This window comes from Vigna umbellata, chromosome 1 (assembly GCF_029865625.1).
Source record: "Vigna umbellata cultivar VRB3 chromosome 1, Vumbellata_1.0, whole genome shotgun sequence".
Taxonomy (NCBI): domain Eukaryota; kingdom Viridiplantae; phylum Streptophyta; class Magnoliopsida; order Fabales; family Fabaceae; genus Vigna; species Vigna umbellata.
Genome location: NC_142165.1, coordinates 95,830,111 through 95,850,673, shown reverse-complemented (window position 1 = coordinate 95,850,673; position 20,563 = coordinate 95,830,111). Strand labels below are relative to the sequence as shown.

The window sequence follows — 20,563 nt, the reverse complement described above, 5'->3', positions numbered from 1 at the left end:
TCACCACATCTATACTTAGATATAATAAATTGTACCCACAGATCTTTAGGTTTTACCCGTAAATTTCCCTCCCACTTTCATCAACATGGTTAGAATTGTTAATTTGGTACGCCTCCATAGTACTTGACCCTTGTACACTTGTTCACGTTGGTTGAGGTAAAAAAAGTCTATAAAATCCAAAAAATCAAACATTGCAAAAGTCAACAGGGTCAAAATATTAACAAAAGTTTTGTAGGTCCAAGTCAATTTATGGACTTTTTTTCAAACATGAAAAGAATATCAATTTTTTAGAATATATAATTAGACTTTCGATTTAGATCTGTCTTGACTTTCATTTTGAATTATATTTTTGTTTTAGGTTAATCTCAATATGAAGGAGTTTGTTTCGATCTTTAACTGTGGTTGACTTTTAACTTGGGTCAGCTTAGTTAACTTTTAGTTTAAGTTGACTTATTTTGATTTTTTTTAAGTTGCAATAATCTTGATCTTTAATTTAGATAGCATGTCTCAACCATCGACCTAGGTCGATCAATTTGATTTTCGATTTGGGTTGGTCTATCTTGACCTTCATCCTGACTAGTCCATCTTGACCTTTGATGTGACTCTTTATTGACCTTCAACTGGTTCGACGAATATCAATTTTTTTTCGTCTCGATCTTTAGCTTAGGTTAGTTTATCTTGACCCTTAGTCCAAGAGAATTTGTTTGAAATTTTTGTTTAAAAGTGTTTATTTGACTTTCGAGGTTGGTCCGTCTTAACCTTAGGTTTGAGACAATTTAACTTGATATATGATCCATGCTGAAGATATTATTTTTAAGAGTTAATTAAAGTTTTATAGTAAAATCAAACTTATTTTAATCTTGACCTTTCACTTGAAAAAGTTTTTGAGAATTAAAACTTTTTTTACTCTTCAATTGGAAATATCTTAAAATGAATTTATTCAAGAATAGGTTAAAACCGACTCGTAGACTATAAATCAAGTCGTTAATATGTCTTGTTTATCGCATTTGATAGAATGTCTTGCTTATCGCATTTGAGAGAGATAAGAGAGTCTCCATATTCTAAAGGACCTAAAAGTTAGATGATGAAATTCAATTCTCCATCAAATATATAAAAAAACTGGAAGAATCCCATTTTAATAAATGATAAGATTTTTCTAAACCCACATATATGGCAATCCAACCCAACATTCCCTTTCTTCTTTTCACAAAGCATATTTATCTCATCAGTTGGTAGTTCAGGGAAAGCACCTTGGATACAAAATGCTGATTTAATTCTCTAATTTATACTCCTCAATTCAAATAACGTATCCAAAACATTTCTATTTACCACCTAATTACCATCATTGTCTTGTACAACATCGTAAGGACAAATCGAGGCAGATTAAACTTGAAAAACAAGACATCAATGCGGAAATAAGTCACATAGAAAACAAGAACAACGTATATCATTGTTGTTTGACCATAACATTATTGTAGTAACATGAAAGGATCAAATCTCAAGCTTGAAAACAAACGATAGAAAGCTAATAAAAATAATTTAATATACCTACACTTATAACTCATCTTTATATATTTCTAATTCCAAAATAACAGGCAATCTTAAAAAAGTTGCATCAATCTTTTAAAGGCCAGATCAGAGTTTTTCTGTTATTAGCGAATTGGAAATGAGAACACGCTAAAAGTAAATTAACTAAAAATATAATGTGGTTTTAGCTGCAATTTTTACATCTGTAGAGTGTGTGCTATACGTATTTACATGTCCTCAGTATATTTTTATTAAAGAGTTAAATCTTCTTCCTAAAATATTAAACACATCCCCAAAATTGTTATGCATTATTTTGTTCTTCTAAACTTTAAATCTATTTTTAGATTCTCTAAAACCTAAACACATTTTTTATATCACCGTTAATAACCACGATAGATCAAATTTTTATATGAATAAAATTACGCTTAAATTTTAAAAGAATAAGAATAATACGATACTTGATTAACATGTAACTAAAATATTATAAATTTGGCTCTTTACCAGATATTACAGGTTGATTACTCCACGCGCAAAAAGTTACCAAAAAGAAATGAAAAAGCATTACTCAGTGGCGTCGCCCGGACTCGAACCGGAGACCTTCAGTGTGTTAGACTGACGTGATAACCAACTACACCACGACACCTTCTTGTTCCTTTGCTTTTAAATTATTAATATATAAATTGTTTGAATTTACTGAGCACTTCCAGTGTTAAATCATACCATGTTATATTAAGACTAACTGAATTAAGTTATAAATCCTTTTAAGACTGCAATAAAAGCCTTCTTAAATATTATTTGTTATCAAATCAATATCTTAACAAGTTAAAAATTATTTTAAAGTTCCTCCTAAATTCTAGCATCCTCACTTTTTAGTATATTTTCAAAAAAGAAAAAACGAATATTTTAACAAATAATTTTTTTATATTTATTTGACATTTTTTCATTTTACTTTTCCTTCTTTTTCTTAAAAGTATAAAAAAATTATTTTTTTATAATCAGTTTATTCTTATGATATGCCAAATAAAATAAATATAAATGTATGTCATCTTAGCATCATTTATAAAACAAAGATATAGAAAATAATTTGATTATATTTAAAACTTTTTTGTTGAGTTGCATACTAACCTATCTCAGTTCAAATTTAGCGAAATTGAGTGCATTTGATTTTATATAAATTTAAGGATTCATTTAACAATGTTAGCCCCATCTCACGGTAAAAGAAATAATTATGAATGGATGAAGCGTGGAAGGTAAAACTGAAAGGCTAAGATAATAATTCCTTTGAACGGTCCATCCAAGACACTTAGCAGCAGCATCATGCACTGAAATTTCGAAATAGATTTCTAATGCTAACACTTAAAACTGCAATGGGAGCCCAAAGTACAAGAAGTTAGCAAAATCAGATGTTAAGACTATGAAAAAAGAAGACACATAACCTTAAACATTAACACAACTTAGTATCTGTACCCCACAGGCATACCAAGTTTGTCCAAACGACCAGAACCTGGATATGCCTTGTTGGTGAAGCTTGCATGCATTGCCCTTTGTGTGGCCAATCTTGACATGTCAAATCCATTAAGAGAGTATCTATTTGATGAACCAGGCCTCTCACAATTTGGCCTTTGTTTTGGGGCACTCAAAGATCTGACCTTTGCTTTTGAAGACGCAGTGCATGCCATGTAACTTGGGTAGTCAGCATAACCACGAATGTAGCTTCTAGAGCCATCACTCCTTGTGGGAGTAAAAGGGCTTCTTTTGAAGCCATCATCTTTGGAAGTGGCTGATAAGAATTGTGGACTGTTGTCAGCAGTGCAGAATGGACTATCCTCAATCTCGTTGACTTTTTGTGAGCTGTAACTGTAGGACTGAACTTCACCACATGGACTTTGACCAGATTGAAGAGATGTTGACTCCTTTGTGCTGTTCAAACTCTTGCTATAATGATCAGAAACTGTGGAGTAAGAGAGGTTTCTACGCTTTGTAAAGTGTGGTTTTCCAGAATCAACTTCAAGAACCCTGTCATTTCTTTCATCATTGGAACTATATGTTCTTATCAATGATCTTGCCGAGCTCCATGGTTGTTCAGTTACTTGATTCTCCAATCTATTACCACATATCTCTTGATAGCCATTGATCTGGACACAGGATTTGGAGCCATTTCGCTGCAATGACACAGATGCTTCCATAAGAATTGACAACTTCACAAGGCATAAAATTCACACTTGGGTAAATTCTGGCAAGAAAATAAAGTACCTTGAATACAGGTGATTGCTCGTATTTCATGCTCTTAGAGCTGATGGGGCTTTCAAATTTTTCTGGTGTTTCCGGACCCTGCAAATGGTAATTCGAAAATCACATGATCATATCATTTTCGGTGCACAATCATATCAGGAGTAATTAAGATGCTGAACCGTTTGATATATAAGTAAACAAGAGAATGAGTTAACCTCCACAGGTGCAAACCAACTTGTACATTTGTCTTTTGACAACTGATATCAACTTATATAGTTCAAGTAAAAGATAAAAATGGTTTTGAATCTCCAATGAAAGGATGGGAAAGGCAACGGAGAAAGCAATTTACTAATACTAACATGGAAGTGGCTAGATAACTTTGCACTTGAAGGTGAGGCATGGAGAGCCAACCCTGCAGAGACTTGTGTCTGTGTATGCAAGAGTGCTTGCACTCTTTTCAGCCACTGCGCTGTACGCTTCCTCTCAATGTGACCTCTCACCAATGCTTGAAGTTTCACCAACCCTTTTAATGCTCTCAGTGCTCTCCTTGCCTAAACATAGCAACAAGTACAACATCAGAATTAGCCTCTTCTGTGCAACAAGGTTACATTCCAAGTTCTAGCAGGCAATGGTAAATAAACTTCAGTGAACAAGGAATAAATACCCTTTATTTATTAATAAATATTTGAATCACATACGAAACATAAAATGAAAGACTTCTTATTTTAATATAGAATTTTCCTCTTTCATAATTTTTAACACTATTATATGACCATGGCCACTAACCAAAAAGCTCGTATTAAGTATTATTTATTACAATTAAGATGGTGGAGAAGGAAGGAAGAACAGGGTTGCATTCCAAAAAACCCTGAGTTCACACTTTGGTATTTGTCTTGGAAAAATGATAAAAGCGTATCAAAGTCAAATGTATTACGTCTCCTCTTTCTGAAGACACAAGTCTGTCCCCACAGAACCAAAAGACCAAAAGCCCAAAGACATTGTTTAACCAAAAAGACAGTATCTTTTATGGGCCATGGCAGAAGAACTGAACCGTGTGGACACAATTTGGCCGCTAGTGGGAAACCAAACATGGAAAAAGGGTAATAACCACCAACTCATGCAATGCGCCACTACTCCTGTCCTTATACATCAAACCTAAGTACAATACAAAGATATCACCCCTAGATTTCTAAATAGTTTCTACCCCAAAACAGTAAATCACCCATCAACTATATTCTTAATTTTTAAATTTCACATGTTTTAAATAATCCCTTCCATACGGTTGACGTTATTATTGTTATTAGTATTATTAAATATGAAATAAAGGCTTGCATTTTTCAAGTAATATTTCAGTTTTTGAGATTTTGCAAACCAATAAATGATTGAGATTCTGCACTAAAGATGGTTCCCAAAATCAGTGAACCACTTTAATAATGCCGGTACTACTAAGAAAAGAAGAGTTCACAAACGATGCGTTTTGGAGATAAAAAAATTTCAGGCAGCTAGTTTGGAGCAAAAGGACAAAACAGAACAGCTCGGTAACACAACGAACGGAACTACAGAGAATCACCTCAACAACAACAAAAAAACCAGAAGATTAAAAAAAGGAAAAAAAAAAGAATAAGAAAGAGCTTTGTGCGTACATAGATGGCAGAGAAAAAAAGAAGAATGTTGTAAAAATCGGTGAGAATAATAACAGTGAAGGATGCGAACCAAACAGCCTCGAAAAGCGGCTTGGATCTTAACGGCGGCCCAGTGTTGGCGAATCCTTGTGGGTCCCACGTCGGCACATCTGCCACTGTTGCTCGTTAGTCTGACAACAACGGCGGCAGCTTCGGCGGCAGCCACGGCCGCTTCCGCCACCGCAGCAGTGGCTGCTGCGACTGCCATGGCGTGGTTGCCGCCGTCGTTTCGTTGTGGTGGACACGTGGCAGCAGCGTTGTTGTCCTTTTCTGTGTTTGATTTAACGAAGCTCCATCGGCGTTTCTCTTTGGGTGGCTTGGCGGGTGGGGAGCCATGATGGTCTGTTTTTTTGAGACCGAGAAGCCCGCGAAACCACTTTGACGCCTTGCCCATTGCTTCTCAGAAGTTTTGGGTTTAGAGAAAAAAGAAAACTTGCGTAAAAAAAATAGCAACTGTTATGAGGGACAGAGGAAGAAGAGCGTTAAAGTTGAAGAGGAAGAGGGAAAAAACAGAGCTTACGAGTGAGAGAAAAGGAAGAGAAGGTGTGGGTTTTTTGAGTGAAAGGAAGAAACTGTGTGCCTTTGTGACGTGACTTTAAGCCAAACCAGCTTTTACCCTCTTTTTTTAATCATTCCACCCTTAAGTGAAATCTCATGTCTTTCATTATATGTCTTGTCTCATCTCTTGATTATCAGGATAATCTACAGTTACAAAAATTTTATTATTGTATACTAAAAGACATTTTCTACTTTTTTTAATTAAGTGAATACTGGCGACTATTTAAGCTATTATTATGTTATATTTAATCAAACGTGAAATGTGTGAGCTTAATGAAGTTCTTGGATACTTGTTTTTTGCATGGCGTACTCTGATTTCTCCTCTGGTTCTACCTTTGATGAAGATTTTTTGACTTTTGAAAATTTTGTTTGTGGTTGTTTGATTGTATTATTTGGTGGGTTATTATTAATATGTGAAATGGTAATGGAGGAGAAGCAAAGAAGGAAGAGAGTGAAATGAGAGTTGGAAGAAGAGAAAGATAATAATAAAATGTGGTGATAACCGGAGCTCGCGATCCCACCAAGGATTGATGGAACGTGTTCCCAGGCCAGTATATAACACTACTTCCCACACTCGCCAGACATACAAATTCCCAAACTTCACATTTATCATTTCATTATTTTTATCAGTTTTCTCATTGTTCTTTCTTTTTTTAAACATTAAATAAGTAAAAATAATTAAGAAAGGGTTTTGTTTATTTATTATAAGGAAATAATAGGCTATTTGTTTTTTTTTTGTTTTTTTATAACTTTGTTTATGGATGAAGTAATTAATTAAATACGTGTTTAGCTTTTTGTAATCGTTATTTCTGTTTATTAACGAAAAAAAGTTAATATTAATAAATAATTTAAATTGAAGGAAGTTTTTATCTTTTATTTCTTTTTTGTAAGTTTAGTTGTTTTAGTTTCTTTTTAATATTAATGCCATCCTAACATTAATTTCTATTTAATAAACAACACAAGTCACAATTGCTAAACGTCAAATACATATTTAATCATATTAATTGTCTTTATTTTTTTATTAAGTTATTAATTATCTTGATTGTTTATTGAGTTTATTAAGATTATATTTAAAGTTTATAGAAACATTTTTTTTTCATATTTTTCTTTCATTTGTAGAAGTAGAAGAAGAATATGTTTAATCAGAATTGTTTAGAAAATAATCAAATAATATTCTTTAGATTGACTAATGGAGAATTTATGTTAATATTTTTAAAAAATAATGAATATATAAATAGTCATCTATATATTCTGATGTAGCGTATAATTTATACATTTTTGTAATATATTATGAACAATTGCAAGAATGTAATATATTATGATCTTATTGTACAAAAAAAAATAGTCCAAATTTTAATAAAATTATTGTTATTTATATAATTGTTGAGGCATTACATATTTGGCTTATTTTTCACGATGTTTAGTTCTCTTCCTACCATACCAAACAGTGGTAGAGGCCACCTATACTACAGGCAATTATAATTTATTCTTCACATAATACCTTGAGCTAATAATTTAAACAATAAATACGACATGTTATATATCATGTAACACATATCAACCACGCATCAAATATTCTTAATCTAAAAATATCACAATAAATTGCAGTTGAATCACACTAATATATTATTTTTGTAATGAATTAATTAATATAATCCAAATATACCTCATTACTCACTCATACAAAAGTCACAATACCACACACAATAGGTATTAACATGCTCAACTACTTTAGGCCATATTTTAACACAAGTATAAACATACAATGTACGACATTATGTATATTATTTGACTATCACCTTTATAAAGTGCATATTTTCATCATCATCCCCCTCACACATATACGTATCACGACATAGCACACCTAACATTATACAATTTAAAATAAAAATATTTATTTTTATTAATCTTTTGTTTCATTGTAAAATCTATACATATGTAAAAGAGATTTTCCTTTTTCCTGTTCACATTTTTTATTTATTTTATCCTTTAAGTGACTTTTATTTCAAACTAAACTGATTATATTTCTATTTTTATCATTTAAACGATCATTCATTTAAATTTAATTACTTTTAAACTAAAATAATTATTTTACATTTTATTATTTTTAAATCTCTTTTTGTTAAATTCACTTTTTTTATGTTCGATAAAAAATATATACATATGTTCTTTCTAATTTTATTTTCTAAATAATAATTATTTTAAATTAAAAAAGTGTATATATATACTCTATAAATCACTATTAATTTAAATCTATTTATTTTTAAATTAAAATAATTATTTTATATCTAATTATTTTAAATCGCTTTTTATTTCAATTTATTGTTTTTTAATTTTATCTATGATGAAGAAAGAAGACACGTGTACACGTATGTTTTTTACTCTAACGAACCCAGGCCCAGGCCCACCCTAAGCTAGTTTTGTTCCATGACAACAATCTAATGGGAAACAACCGTAGTTCCAAATCTTTTTCTTCTCATCCGGCAGAAACGTGAAAATGAGTTTAGACGAAGTTTATAAACGAAGAATATAAAAAGAAATAATGTTTAAGAAGGAAAAGAAAAGAAAAGAAAAAAATGAGATTAATTTTTATATCGTTTAATTTAATAGGAAAAAAAGAGAAAAAAATAAAAATTAAACATAAAATGAGTAGGAAGAGAAAAAGGTTATTGATTGGTAGTCTAAGAAGGAAGCAGTAGGTGGTAGGTAGGCAGGAAGAAAGGGAAGAGAGTGGTATGGTATGGTGGATCACGTGAGTGACGTAAAGTTGACAGGAGGAAGGTCGGTGTTGGTACCAAGGGAGAAAGAAGCACGCAACAATCATCGTTTTAACCCCTCATCGTATCTGCCAAACAATCTTTGCCCCTCCTTCTCTTTCCTTCTCTTCTCTTCTCTTCTGCTCCAATCTCTTTCTCTTCCAGTAATAAACAAACAAACAAAAACTTTTCTTTACCCTTCATGCACATTTCGTAACATTTTATCATAATATAGATTAACTTTTACCTTCTACCTTGCATCGCCATTCTAAACAATAAACTGCAACGTCTGAAACGCAGATTTCTTTCTTACATGCTGCTTCAATACCTACATCATTACTATATTTTAATCACACTATTCAAACATCTTCCTTTGCTTTCATTTATTAATCGTTTCTTCTGTCAACAACGGTCCATCGACACAAAAATAACAGTCTAATATGACAAGATTACCAGTTTGATAAATCATCTTGAATTCAACGAATAGAAAATAAACCTCTTCCGTATTTAAAGATTTAAAAACATATTAGAAATGAAAACTTGTTCATCCATGTATAATGGCATTCTTTGATTGGTGCTATATATTATTGTTAAAAATACGATATATTACTGGGTTTAAAATGAACTCAAATGACTTATCAAATGGAATCTTATATATAGTTAATATATCAGTTGTTAGAGAAATCGTGGTGACACACCACGATTTCAACATCGTCCACCACCTATCCAAACGTATTGTTACAATTTTAAACATGTTTAGTGAGTCTTAAAATCAATCAACGTGCTCAAAATACCTACTTCGATATTACAAAGAAATCAAAAGGGGAAAATCAAGTTTTAATCAAATAACTCGTTAATTTAGGGATAAAGATTTGTTCATAAATATAATAAAATATTTTCATGATTTATCCAATAAAACTTTTTCTCTTTTAAACCTGGTTTACTATAAAATGATGAAGTAATAAAAAAAAACGTGATGGATAACTATGTTTAATATTAATTAATTTTAAGTTTAAAACTAGTATGATGTTAGAGTTTTTCTTATGTGAAAAAGAAAGAAGTATTGTTTTAATATTCGGTTTGGAATTACTAGCCTCACAGTTAAAAGAAAAGGTATATTATTCAATAATAAATATTAATATCGATCGCCATAAATTAAAATTAAATAATAAGATTAAATTTGAGTTCTCAAAACTTCGTAATTTGAGAATTATATCACTATATTATAAGATACCTAATTTTATATAAAATAAATTAGACAAGAGTATCTGACTTCCATATTAATTCATTAATTCTCGCTAAATAATCTTTAATATCTATAAATAATTAACCCCACCAATAATAATTTTAATTTCCATTATACATTTATTGAGTTTCATCATGAGAAATATAAATAATTCACTTTATAATTTTTCTTTTTATCTTTACATATATGACTAATCAACCTAACCTTCTAATAAAAAATATAATAAAAATATAAAGAAAATTTAAAATTATAGTGCAGCTCTAGGTCATATCATTATTGGTAGGACTACATTCCCCTACCACTTAATCAGTTTTTTACCTTTAACTATATAAAAAATGCCGAAAAAATTTATATATATATATATATATATATATATATATATATATATATATATATAAATTGTTTGATTGAAATAGGTAAACAAAAGTACCATACGCATTTAAGTACTACAAAACCAACAATTCCGTGGAATGGATTCACAGCGTTTACATATTTTATAAACTAATATTATACTTTAGGGCAGTATTTACAAGCGAGAAAGAATTTGAAGAAGAAGAATCGATAAATTTGAGGAGATTTAAAAGTAAATTTTATTATTATTTTTAAAGAATTTGAAGATAATTAAGAATGAAATTGAAAACAAAATTTATAAAAGTTTATAAAGAATTTGATTATGATAGATTAGAAACAGTTTTAATAAATAAAAAATAAAAATTATCTAATAATAATATAAAATGATACTTAGGAGTAATATGAAAAAATATTCATTATTAATATTAGTTAATTAATTAATTATATACACTAAATTAATATATAATAAATTAATAACTTCACCTCCTTCATATTATCGACCTTACAAAACTCATCTAATTACTACAGAGAAAAAGATGGAACAAAAACCACGTGATAGTATTTTAACAAAAAAACATATAAAAAAAATGATAAAAAGGCATAAAATAACCATAGATCTCATTTAATCAATAAGATAAAAATTGGTAATAATCTTGTAAATTTATCCCCGATATCTTTCTCAAATCACTACATACAAATACAAGAATGATCTTATTTTTGTCTTCATTAATATGCTACTAACATTAAAAAGTCTTCTAAAACTAACAAAGCATTAAATACAAGATATAATGAAGTTTTATATCAGACATATACATCATTCAAACATCTTATAAATAATGCGGAGTATTAAAACATTTTTGGATTTGCTTGTCTATTTCTCCTATAGTGTTCTATTATTAAAAAAAACAAGTTTTATTTTCATCACAAGGGTACGTTAATCTATGTCCAACACTCCCAGCTTTGGTCAAAGCCAACCGAATCACAAGCAAATTAAAGTGAACATCGCTCACAGTTTTAAGAAAATAAATTCGTCTTTTATTTAAAATGAGTATCATTTATAAATTTTTCTTATTAAAAAAAATAGTATTTTAAACGAGAATTGTACAAAGTAAAATAAGAGAGATTTATAACGGTCAGTTCTATATAATACGATCTAAGAGAGAGGGACTTACAACAACTGTTACTAGTTGTCGTTCGTTGAATAATGCTGTAGTTGAGCTTGTTATGTTCTTTGAACAGTAAACGTACTAATTTGTTTTCTCTTAACAAACGTACTAATATGCTCATATTACTAAAAACAAACATAAAGCACTCACTTTTTCTTTAGTATTTCAGTGAAAACAAACATAGCGTCAGTGAACTGCTTATACATAATTGTACGAGTTACACCAACACGCCTAATTAAATAGAATGATTCCCAACTAAAACTCAAACTATGGGTGTTAATTTTTCCATGACAGAATTCTTGTTTTTTCTTTCAAAATAAGTGAAAAAAGAAACACTTTTGACTTTAAACATAACAAAAAAAGTTGCCGAGGAGTTTTAATTCTTTAAACGAGTAATATTTAGATACTAAAAGCTTTAAGAAAAATGAAAAAAGGAGTACAATGCATGAAAGGTCATGGTCATGAAATTCACTCCGTGACAAAACCATGTGTTGTTATTTCATTCAATTTAATAATTAACGCTGACATACAGTAGATGCTATACTTTTGATAGAAATTCTTTTAAATATATCTTTATTAGAAAAAGTTCTTGGTTCGTATTTTTGAGTTCAATCTATCACTAGCCAGGTAAATTCATCTATCTGCAACGTGTAACATGGAGCTGTCTTCTTTGTAATCACATCACACTGGTTTGCCTGGCAAACATTACATCAAATTTGGAAGCATGTCGTGTAATTTAAATTCCATTTATGCCAAGGCCGAAAGCACATTCTTTGGTTTCACTTCACATCTAAGTCATTGTTTTTCACTCGATGCAGTCCAAAAGGTAAGTAGGACAGAAACATCGCTGACCGCTGTTGTCTAACACCTATCTCTAAATTGTGCATGTGAAAGGCCTTACATGTAGCAGGGAGAAGGCGCGTTTTACGGGTGTTTGTTCTTGCATACGACAAGACCAATTGCTTTATGCATATCTATATTTGTTTCACATGTAAGAATGTTCAAAGAAAGGCATGGACTGAGTCAAAGTAACATGTGAAATGGACTGCACAAGTTGATGGCTGAAGTGATTAGAGTAGGTGGAGTGCGTATAACAGCCCATCCAACGTATGAATCAAGCAATTGTCAGCAATGACAATGGACTCAAATGGAGGAAAAGCAACAATAAAGGGGTGTTACAGAATTGTAATAATCACAGATGAAGCAACCAAAAAACCTTGACTAATATCACACTAGATAGATGATAATGTTAGAAATGCTCGAAATGTTGGTGTCATTACATATGGTTCATTCCTATAGACACGCTCCAGATATTCCGACCAACAAGTGCATTCATTATAGTAACATGAATTTAGAACAAAATAAAAATAAAAAAATCATGTGCCGCATTATAGTTGCTTTTGAAGAACAAAGCCATTGAAACTTACTGAATGGTACACCAAGAACATAAGAGCTCTAAGAACCCCAACACAAAACCATGATTGTTTTTCCTTTTTAACCGGCATTCAGCATCAAGATTGCAGAGTCTTGCGTCCAGATACTAATCAGGGTGAAAAATGCTTACATCCAAATAAATGCAGCTATTTGATAAGTAATTGAAGGGGACAGCACCAAAATGGTTCCTGGAACCGAGAACTAATTCACGTGAAAAGCTCATGAATATCATGGATGCATAGAATCATAGTTCAAGTTCTCAAGATTTGACATTTTGAACCGCTGCAGTACATAGCTTTGTCAGCGTTCTGTCATGATTAAGCATGGCGCTGACACTCTCTACCACCAGAATGATCTGCCATATGCGAAGTAACACGCATACATAAATTTACAGGATAACATACAAAACGTTGAATTTTTATTAAGAAACTTATTATAGCCCAGTATGCAGAGCTAAAATGTTCACAAAAGTCCTATGGACAACAACTCATCCATGGGTTAATCTTTTTTTTTTTTAAAACAAAAAAAAAACACTCCTTTAAAAATGAAAGTTTCAGTTTTTATTTGTTTTAAAAGAATCTTATACACATGAATAAAAAGATTAATTTGCTTCAAGTTTTGGTCATTCACAACCTAATTTAATTTAAATTATTAATATCAATATCATGATCCAACGTAAGTTCATTATAAAACTCAAAATCTCAATGAAGAAAAACATATGTTTCTTCAAGGAACAAAAACATAAAAAACTAACTATAAATTAAAAAATAAGATGATTTCATCAGGTGATTGGAAAAGAGAAATGATGTGAGCTGAGAACCCAACCTTTTCTTTTAGGGATATTTTATATCTATGTGATATAATATTAATATAAATTTCAAGGTTGTTTAAAATTTTAAAAATGGATAATATTTATGGTTAAAACGAATATTTGAAATTACAAATCATATCAATTTTCAAAATGTGAGAATTTATTTTATAAAGATCAAAATTACCCATTTCAAGGGAAACAAAAATCAATAATTCGAAATTTTAAAGATGTCTACGCCAACTTTTACTGTTATATTTGTAAATTTTTATTATTTTGTCTTCTGAGATATTTTTTAAAAAATAATAAGATGTTTTAAATTTTGCAAAAAATAATTGATAACTGAATAAAAAGATTAAAAATGCACACTATACAATGAACTTATAAATAATAATAGTGTTTGATTTAAATTGAGAAAGCTTAATTTTGCTTACCTTAATTTATGTAAGTTCATCACCAATAAAAATCATGAAATAGTAGATATATTATAATATCAATAATTAAATATTGTAAAAATATATAATAATAAAGAGTTTACTCTAAAAATAATAGTTATCAAACCATATTTATTTTGCACCACTTCTTTTTATTTTAGTTATTATGTAGCATACAGATATAAATAAAGAAAAAGAAAATAATTTGTTTCACATAAAAATAAATTAGTGAAAATTTATTATAAATTTAAGTGAAATAATTTTACATTATATGCTCTTAGTTAAAATAGACAAACGAATGAGATTTTGTTAAGCAAAGAGTAATATTAGTTCATTATGTGTTAATTTCTTTTTCTTAAAATTTACTGTTATGTTGTAATGGCTCAAACTCACTTTGGCCTTTACCTTAATCCCTTTATATGGGGTCTTTGGAAGCTAGGTATAAAAAGGGGTTATTTTAAAAGTGAGCTGAGGTTGTCCGTAGGTTAAATTCATAGGTATAATTTTGACACAACTTGCCAATTGCAATGAAGTACACCACCATAATGTAATTAAGTTGGTTTTGAAGCGTGGACATCGAGGAAAGTGAAAAGGGTCAAGATTTTACTACGGGACCCTTGTCCTAGACAAGGCTGGGGCTTGTGTTGATGAGCTAGCATCAATCTTTGGCTCACAGTATGTGATAAATATTCAAGAAAGTACAAATAACTTCAACTGACATTATTTGATAAACATTTTCTGAAAAAGAATGTGAATAAATTAAATGCAATTCTGATCATGATAAAATGGGTGGTAGATGTAAATTGACAAAGATCTCCATTTGTATATAAACTTAATGGCTAGAAAAGTTGTGAAGAAAAGAGATAAAGCAATAATGACTAACATGAGGTGAGGAGAAGCGAATATCACAATGAGTAGATATAACGCACCTGAAAGCACGCATAAGCAATTGCAGTTCCAAAGTAAAAATTTGCATTACCAGTACCCTGTCAATTTTTACAGAGATGAGGAACTGAAGATAACAACAGAAAAATCTATTTGAAATTGAAGGTAAACACAACTCCATACCCTCCATATCCATAAATTGTGCATCACAGGGCTAAGAAGTGAAACCCCAACATAACCAGATAATAAGAAGAATGAAAACTGCATATCTGAAAATCAAGGAAGTTGATTATCCAAAAAGAGATTATGCGCAATATAAAAGGTTAAAAAAGAAAGAGAAATAACCTTTGAGTTCATAAGCAAATAACCCAAGTAAACCCAAATATAGAGCTGAATCACCAACCTAGTTATAATGAAAACAAAATGGTTACAGGGATTAGTCCTGTTTGAAACATGACACAAAATCACAAAATATAAACACATCAGTGATGGATTTATTTAATGTCTGAGTACTGACAAGTTAGATAAGACAATATAGTATATAGATCATTCACATTGAAACATGATGCAAATTCACACAAAACACATAATATATATGGACTTCTCTAAGTAGATTGGAGATATAATAGATGCATAGATGAATGACAGATCAATCAGATACCAGCATGATGAAAATTCACACAAAATAAACACATCAGTGCTGGACATTCCATGTTCAAGTTCGTAGCTCAATATTTACAACTGCACTGATAATATTTTCCCATCAAAGCGTGCATATGTGAATGTTCTAAGTGTGTAACATACTTATTTGCGTAGTTTCTATTTTGGACGACGTAATCATACAATATCATGCATTTAACATTTAACAGGATAACAGCATCTCTTTCATTCTAAATTATAAAAATATTTTCAGCAACACCCAGAGAGACCATCATGCCTAAATTCCAAGAGCTAATTTGAGTCCAGGTAAAAAATAGAAACTTGTGAAAAAAATAAACAACTTACTGAAGGATAAGATTTCAAAATAGAAGATATCACAATGTATACAAAAGCTAGAAAGCATGGCCGGTGATTAAGCCGCAAGGCTAATGGTGCTAGCATCAACAGAATATTCCCATGAAATACTATCAGGAAGAAATTTCTGAAAAAATCGAAAACTTCTGCAAAGAAGTACCTGTAATGCAAATACCATCAGAACAAAATAAGTGCCAAAGTTCATGAGAGGAATAAAATATTCAAGTCCACACTAAAGGTGGTAGTTTCCCTTCCTATAGCACATACCACAAAACACCAATGTTTGGAGACAGATCTTGTATTGTAAGAATGAAGCCATAGGTTCTGCACAAAGAACCTAGAAGTTTATTTACAAGATATAGAAAAACTTGTCATTCCCATGAAACAAGAAATTGTGACAGTTGACAGTTCAACAGTTCTTGATAATGATAATAACAAAAGAGAATAAAAAGAAATAATATAAATTTCATAATCACAAACAGTGTTCTTCAACAGAAATAATGCAGTCCTCCCTCAACACATGGTAAACATATTAATTCTCCGCACACTAAGTTCATTTACTTTTTAACAATGATGTTGAAAAATGTGCATAGTTTCTTTTATAAAAGAATAAAAATCAATTATTTGATTATTTGAGTGGGAAACGAATTATTTGACTTCCCAAAGGGTTTTACTTCAGAGTTTCACACCAACAATAACTAACTAGAGTATGACATGAACAAACAACACTAATATGGACCTAAAATTTTCTAAATCTTATTAGGCCTCAAGGTAGCTTATGCTTTTCAAAAGTTGTTGGTGACTCCAAAAGTCGATAATGGCAGCAGTTACAAACCCAGTACTTCCGTAATTATTTTGGAGTTATCGTAATTGTGTTTTCACATGATATTCTGGATTTTTCATTGCCTCTTAGAAAAGCTCCACCAGTTTTTACTTTTTAGAAGACCCGTTAACACTAAACCCGAATTATTGCAACTACTATAATAATGAACAAATATGCATATTTATTTCGTCATTTGCAAAATTGTGGTCAGAAATGAATAATTGTAGAAGTATTTAAGCAAAACCTTTTGAATAACTCCTGTAGACCGCCATACTGCTGGACATAAATACTACAAAGGACTAAGATGTAGGATGACCAAAGCAAAGTCCATAACAGAAAAGACACAACTGGCCTCCATGAGAATACATTCGCAACCTTTAGCTGATTCTTTGCTTTCTCTTCTGAATAACTATCACTTGAGGAGGAATTGCCAACTTCAAGCCTATTCCTTTGCCAGAATAATTTCCTAGGAGGAGCATCAGGACCATATCCCAATAACAATATCACCTGGAAAAGAGGATAATATTAGTATCTACAGATTAATAAATGCAAATTACAGAGAACAAAGATTTGCAGATTATGCTGAAAATGTTATACAACAAGTTCAAGCAACATCATACTGGGATAATAAGGATAGCAGGGTACAGAGACAAGTGTGTAGCCATGACCCATCCAAAAGCTGCCAACGGAGCTAGTCCTGTTGTACATCAGTACAGTTTCAACATTACACAAAATATTAGATGAAGATCACAAGACCACGTATGTAAAAGGTGATAATGATCTTTCTTCCTCAGTTCTCACAACTACTTTCAAAATCTAATAGCTAGCTGAATATAGCAATAGGCAACCTCTACACAACTGGATATCAAATGAACAAAGACATGTAAATTCAATGGCAATAATAACAAAGAAGTATTGCCCATGCATTTGAGAGAAAATATGAAAAAAGAAAGTTAAAGAAGAAGAATATTGTACATAAAAAATGATAGTCAGGGCTCAATAGTCAGCAAACTTACAGAAAAGGTATATCTGACAGAAAATTTGATAGAAAACACAAAAAACAATGATACCTAAAGAATAATTATTCCTCAAATTAGCTTGGGGCGTTCAGTCTTAGTAATTACTATTATATGTACACAAGTTCAACCCCCTTTAGTAGCCATGTTTTATTGGTTTTATTGCTCAAATAAGAATACACACACACACACATACATATTCATTTCAATTCAACACAATATAAGACCAAGAAACATTTCAGGAAAACAGAAATATAATAAAAATAAATGGAAAACTGTTTATCAAAGTCCTTTTGCATAAAAGTAATCCTTCAGCTAAAAATTGAGATTCCCACAAAACTTCCCTAAGAAGCTAGAACTAACAGAACTTTTCATCAACGCCAAGCAAAATTCATGTTTCAATATTAGAAAGCAAATAAAACTTAACCAGAAAACAACTAACAAATACCAATTAAACATGACAGGAGTGAGTCAGTAGAATCTAAAAGTTCAGAAATTAAAACCATAGGTTATTAGCTGCTTACGCGAACATGCTCCATAAAGAGATAACACAACCATCAAATTCTCAATTGCAGATGTGGATAGACCAACGCATGCAACTATTGTGAAAGGATTCCATAAGTATACAAGAGCAGCAAAATCTCCTGAAGGAAGACGCTCTGGAAACAGCAAAGATACAATCAAATGGGATGAAAAAGAATTTGCAAGTTTCAAAAAGATCAACAACCAGAAGGGGAAATTTTTACATTAAATTTTAAAATATGACCATCACCTACCCTTCACAACAATAGTTGCAAATACCCTGTTTTATTCTCAGCAATTCAGTAAAGCACATTATCTTTTTCCTGGAAAGGGAAGCATAGTGTTTGTTATGATACAAACACTAGACAGACACAGACTTCACCATCCGTTTGTTCACAGAAACAACACAGACGTGTGATGATTGACAAGGTGTTTCATTTCCTACCTTTACTTTTTCACATTTAATACATATCCCAAAAGAGGTAAGAAAAGCAAGCCAAGAGTCAAAGGGGCACTCCTTGCATATCTATTGTTAACACTACCAGTAATCTTCATCAAGTACCGTGTTACAGTTTTCTTATAATGCAGCATGACAGAACAAAATTTCTCTCTTTGATTGTACAATATATCTTTATCTGAAAAAGATCTTCAAACTTATACACTAGTTTTATAAATCAATTAAAAATAACAAATAAAAATAGGAGAAGCACATACAACCATACTCATATCAAATTTGAACAGAAGGATCATAGTGGAAGCACATGCTAACAACCTGAATTCTCTGACAAATCACGAAGGCCGAGTGATTGTAAGCTTGAACTGTATGCCACCTGGAGTTTTTCACCAGCAGCACAAATAAGCATTGCACTAACCACATCTGCAATAACAAAAACCAAACTATATCCAGAAATGAGCTGATTATTTACTGTTTAACAAAGAATGCAGAAAACATAAGTGAACACAGGGGTAAAGAACTGCATATACAAGATTCAAAGGCAAACAGAATTCCAAGTATAGATAAGAATTATTGAGCAACGAAGATCACAACAAGTATGATTCAGGAGCTGTGGAAAATAGAAATAAACAACTGAATGGATACTAGTTATACTCATCAGTAAAAGCCGGAGAAAGTTACCTGCATAAAAGATGATCAGGCTGTCCTTCAATTCTGAAGCATCGACAAGGTAATTCGAAGTCATTACAACATAGGAATTTCAAACTTAGTAAGTGAGTTCATTTAAATAAAGCAACGGAACAAAATCTGACACAATTGAGAACAGGTACCTTTTAACTGTAAGCGGGCCGAGAAGTGTCAATAACAAAGGGGAACCATGGTACATTGATCCTGGAAACACGAACAAGAGCCTGAGATTTCTTACAGAATAAATTGATCCAATGAACGAATCTAGAAAGGGAAATACCAGCATAGGGTGAAACTGACGACTGCTTCAACCAGTAACCCTCGGCCACTGCGAAAAGAGAAGTTGAAGTTGATAAGAAAGCATGGATATAGGAATTAAAGGTAGTTGAGGAAGAAGAAGAAGAAGAAGAAGAGTATACGGCGGCGGAGGCTGGTGAGGGGGGTGGAGACTTCAGGGCGAGAAGAGAGGTTGAGGTTTTTGGGAAAGTAGAGGAGAATGAGCCTGAACACGACGGAACCTACGACCCAAGTCCAGAACCATGGAACCTTCTTCTTCTTCGTCATCTTCGTCTTCCTTTCGTGCTGCGTCTTCAGATCGGAACCTTGCGCAACTGCTTCTTTCCCTGCTCTGGCTTTTTCGGAGGAGGTATTCAACCAAAACGACTTCTATTGCTGTCGTTCGGCTTCTTTTGTTGTAAGGACACATCCACCAAAATAAAAAAGGTGAATAACAATTTTTAATTTCTGTACATGCGTATTTTGTGTTAATTATTATTTTATTATTCTAAAATTAAATATAAATATTTTTTATAATTTTATTTTAATAATTTTTACTTATTTTTAGATAGTTTTATAATTAAAAAATAATAATTGAGTTTAAAAACACGGTCAAAGGGTTAAATTTAAAAAATATAACATTTAAAACTTTTTTTAAGAAGATAACATGGTCTGGTGGAGATGATCTCAAT

The 20,563-nt window shown here is 31.3% G+C and overlaps 2 protein-coding genes and 1 non-coding gene across 4 annotated transcripts; all 3 read right to left on the bottom strand.

Moving 5' to 3' along the window:
• Nucleotides 1–2,096: 2,096 nt before the first annotated feature.
• On the bottom strand, nucleotides 2,097–2,170 carry TRNAV-AAC (transfer RNA valine (anticodon AAC)). The gene has a single exon. It is a non-coding gene; the product is annotated as a tRNA-Val (tRNA).
• A 627-nt stretch (nucleotides 2,171–2,797) lies between these two features.
• Nucleotides 2,798–6,081, bottom strand: LOC148206911 (protein IQ-DOMAIN 22-like). 2 transcript variants are annotated; one of them, XM_088104910.1, is made up of 5 exons: nucleotides 5,962–6,079; nucleotides 5,473–5,873; nucleotides 4,119–4,310; nucleotides 3,781–3,858; nucleotides 2,798–3,689 (listed from the first exon to the last, which is right to left on the bottom strand). In XM_088104910.1, exons 2-5 carry the CDS (start codon nucleotides 5,833–5,835, stop codon nucleotides 2,982–2,984), a joined length of 1,341 nt encoding a protein of 446 aa, XP_087961036.1. In that variant the 5' UTR covers nucleotides 5,836–5,873; nucleotides 5,962–6,079; the 3' UTR covers nucleotides 2,798–2,981. The 2 variants fall into 2 exon arrangements, with proteins under 2 accessions (XP_087961036.1, XP_087961035.1); XM_088104909.1 differs by having other exon boundaries at nucleotides 5,473–6,081.
• Nucleotides 6,082–12,717: 6,636 nt separating this feature from the next.
• Nucleotides 12,718–20,254, bottom strand: LOC148206910 (uncharacterized). The gene is made up of 14 exons (XM_088104908.1): nucleotides 20,015–20,254; nucleotides 19,876–19,923; nucleotides 19,739–19,799; nucleotides 19,590–19,622; nucleotides 19,227–19,351; nucleotides 18,457–18,591; nucleotides 17,537–17,613; nucleotides 17,161–17,423; nucleotides 16,361–16,417; nucleotides 16,085–16,253; nucleotides 15,425–15,482; nucleotides 15,263–15,348; nucleotides 15,124–15,180; nucleotides 12,718–13,307 (listed from the first exon to the last, which is right to left on the bottom strand). Exons 1-14 carry the CDS (start codon nucleotides 20,157–20,159, stop codon nucleotides 13,212–13,214), a joined length of 1,410 nt encoding a protein of 469 aa, XP_087961034.1. The 5' UTR covers nucleotides 20,160–20,254; the 3' UTR covers nucleotides 12,718–13,211.
• Nucleotides 20,255–20,563: the final 309 nt, after the last annotated feature.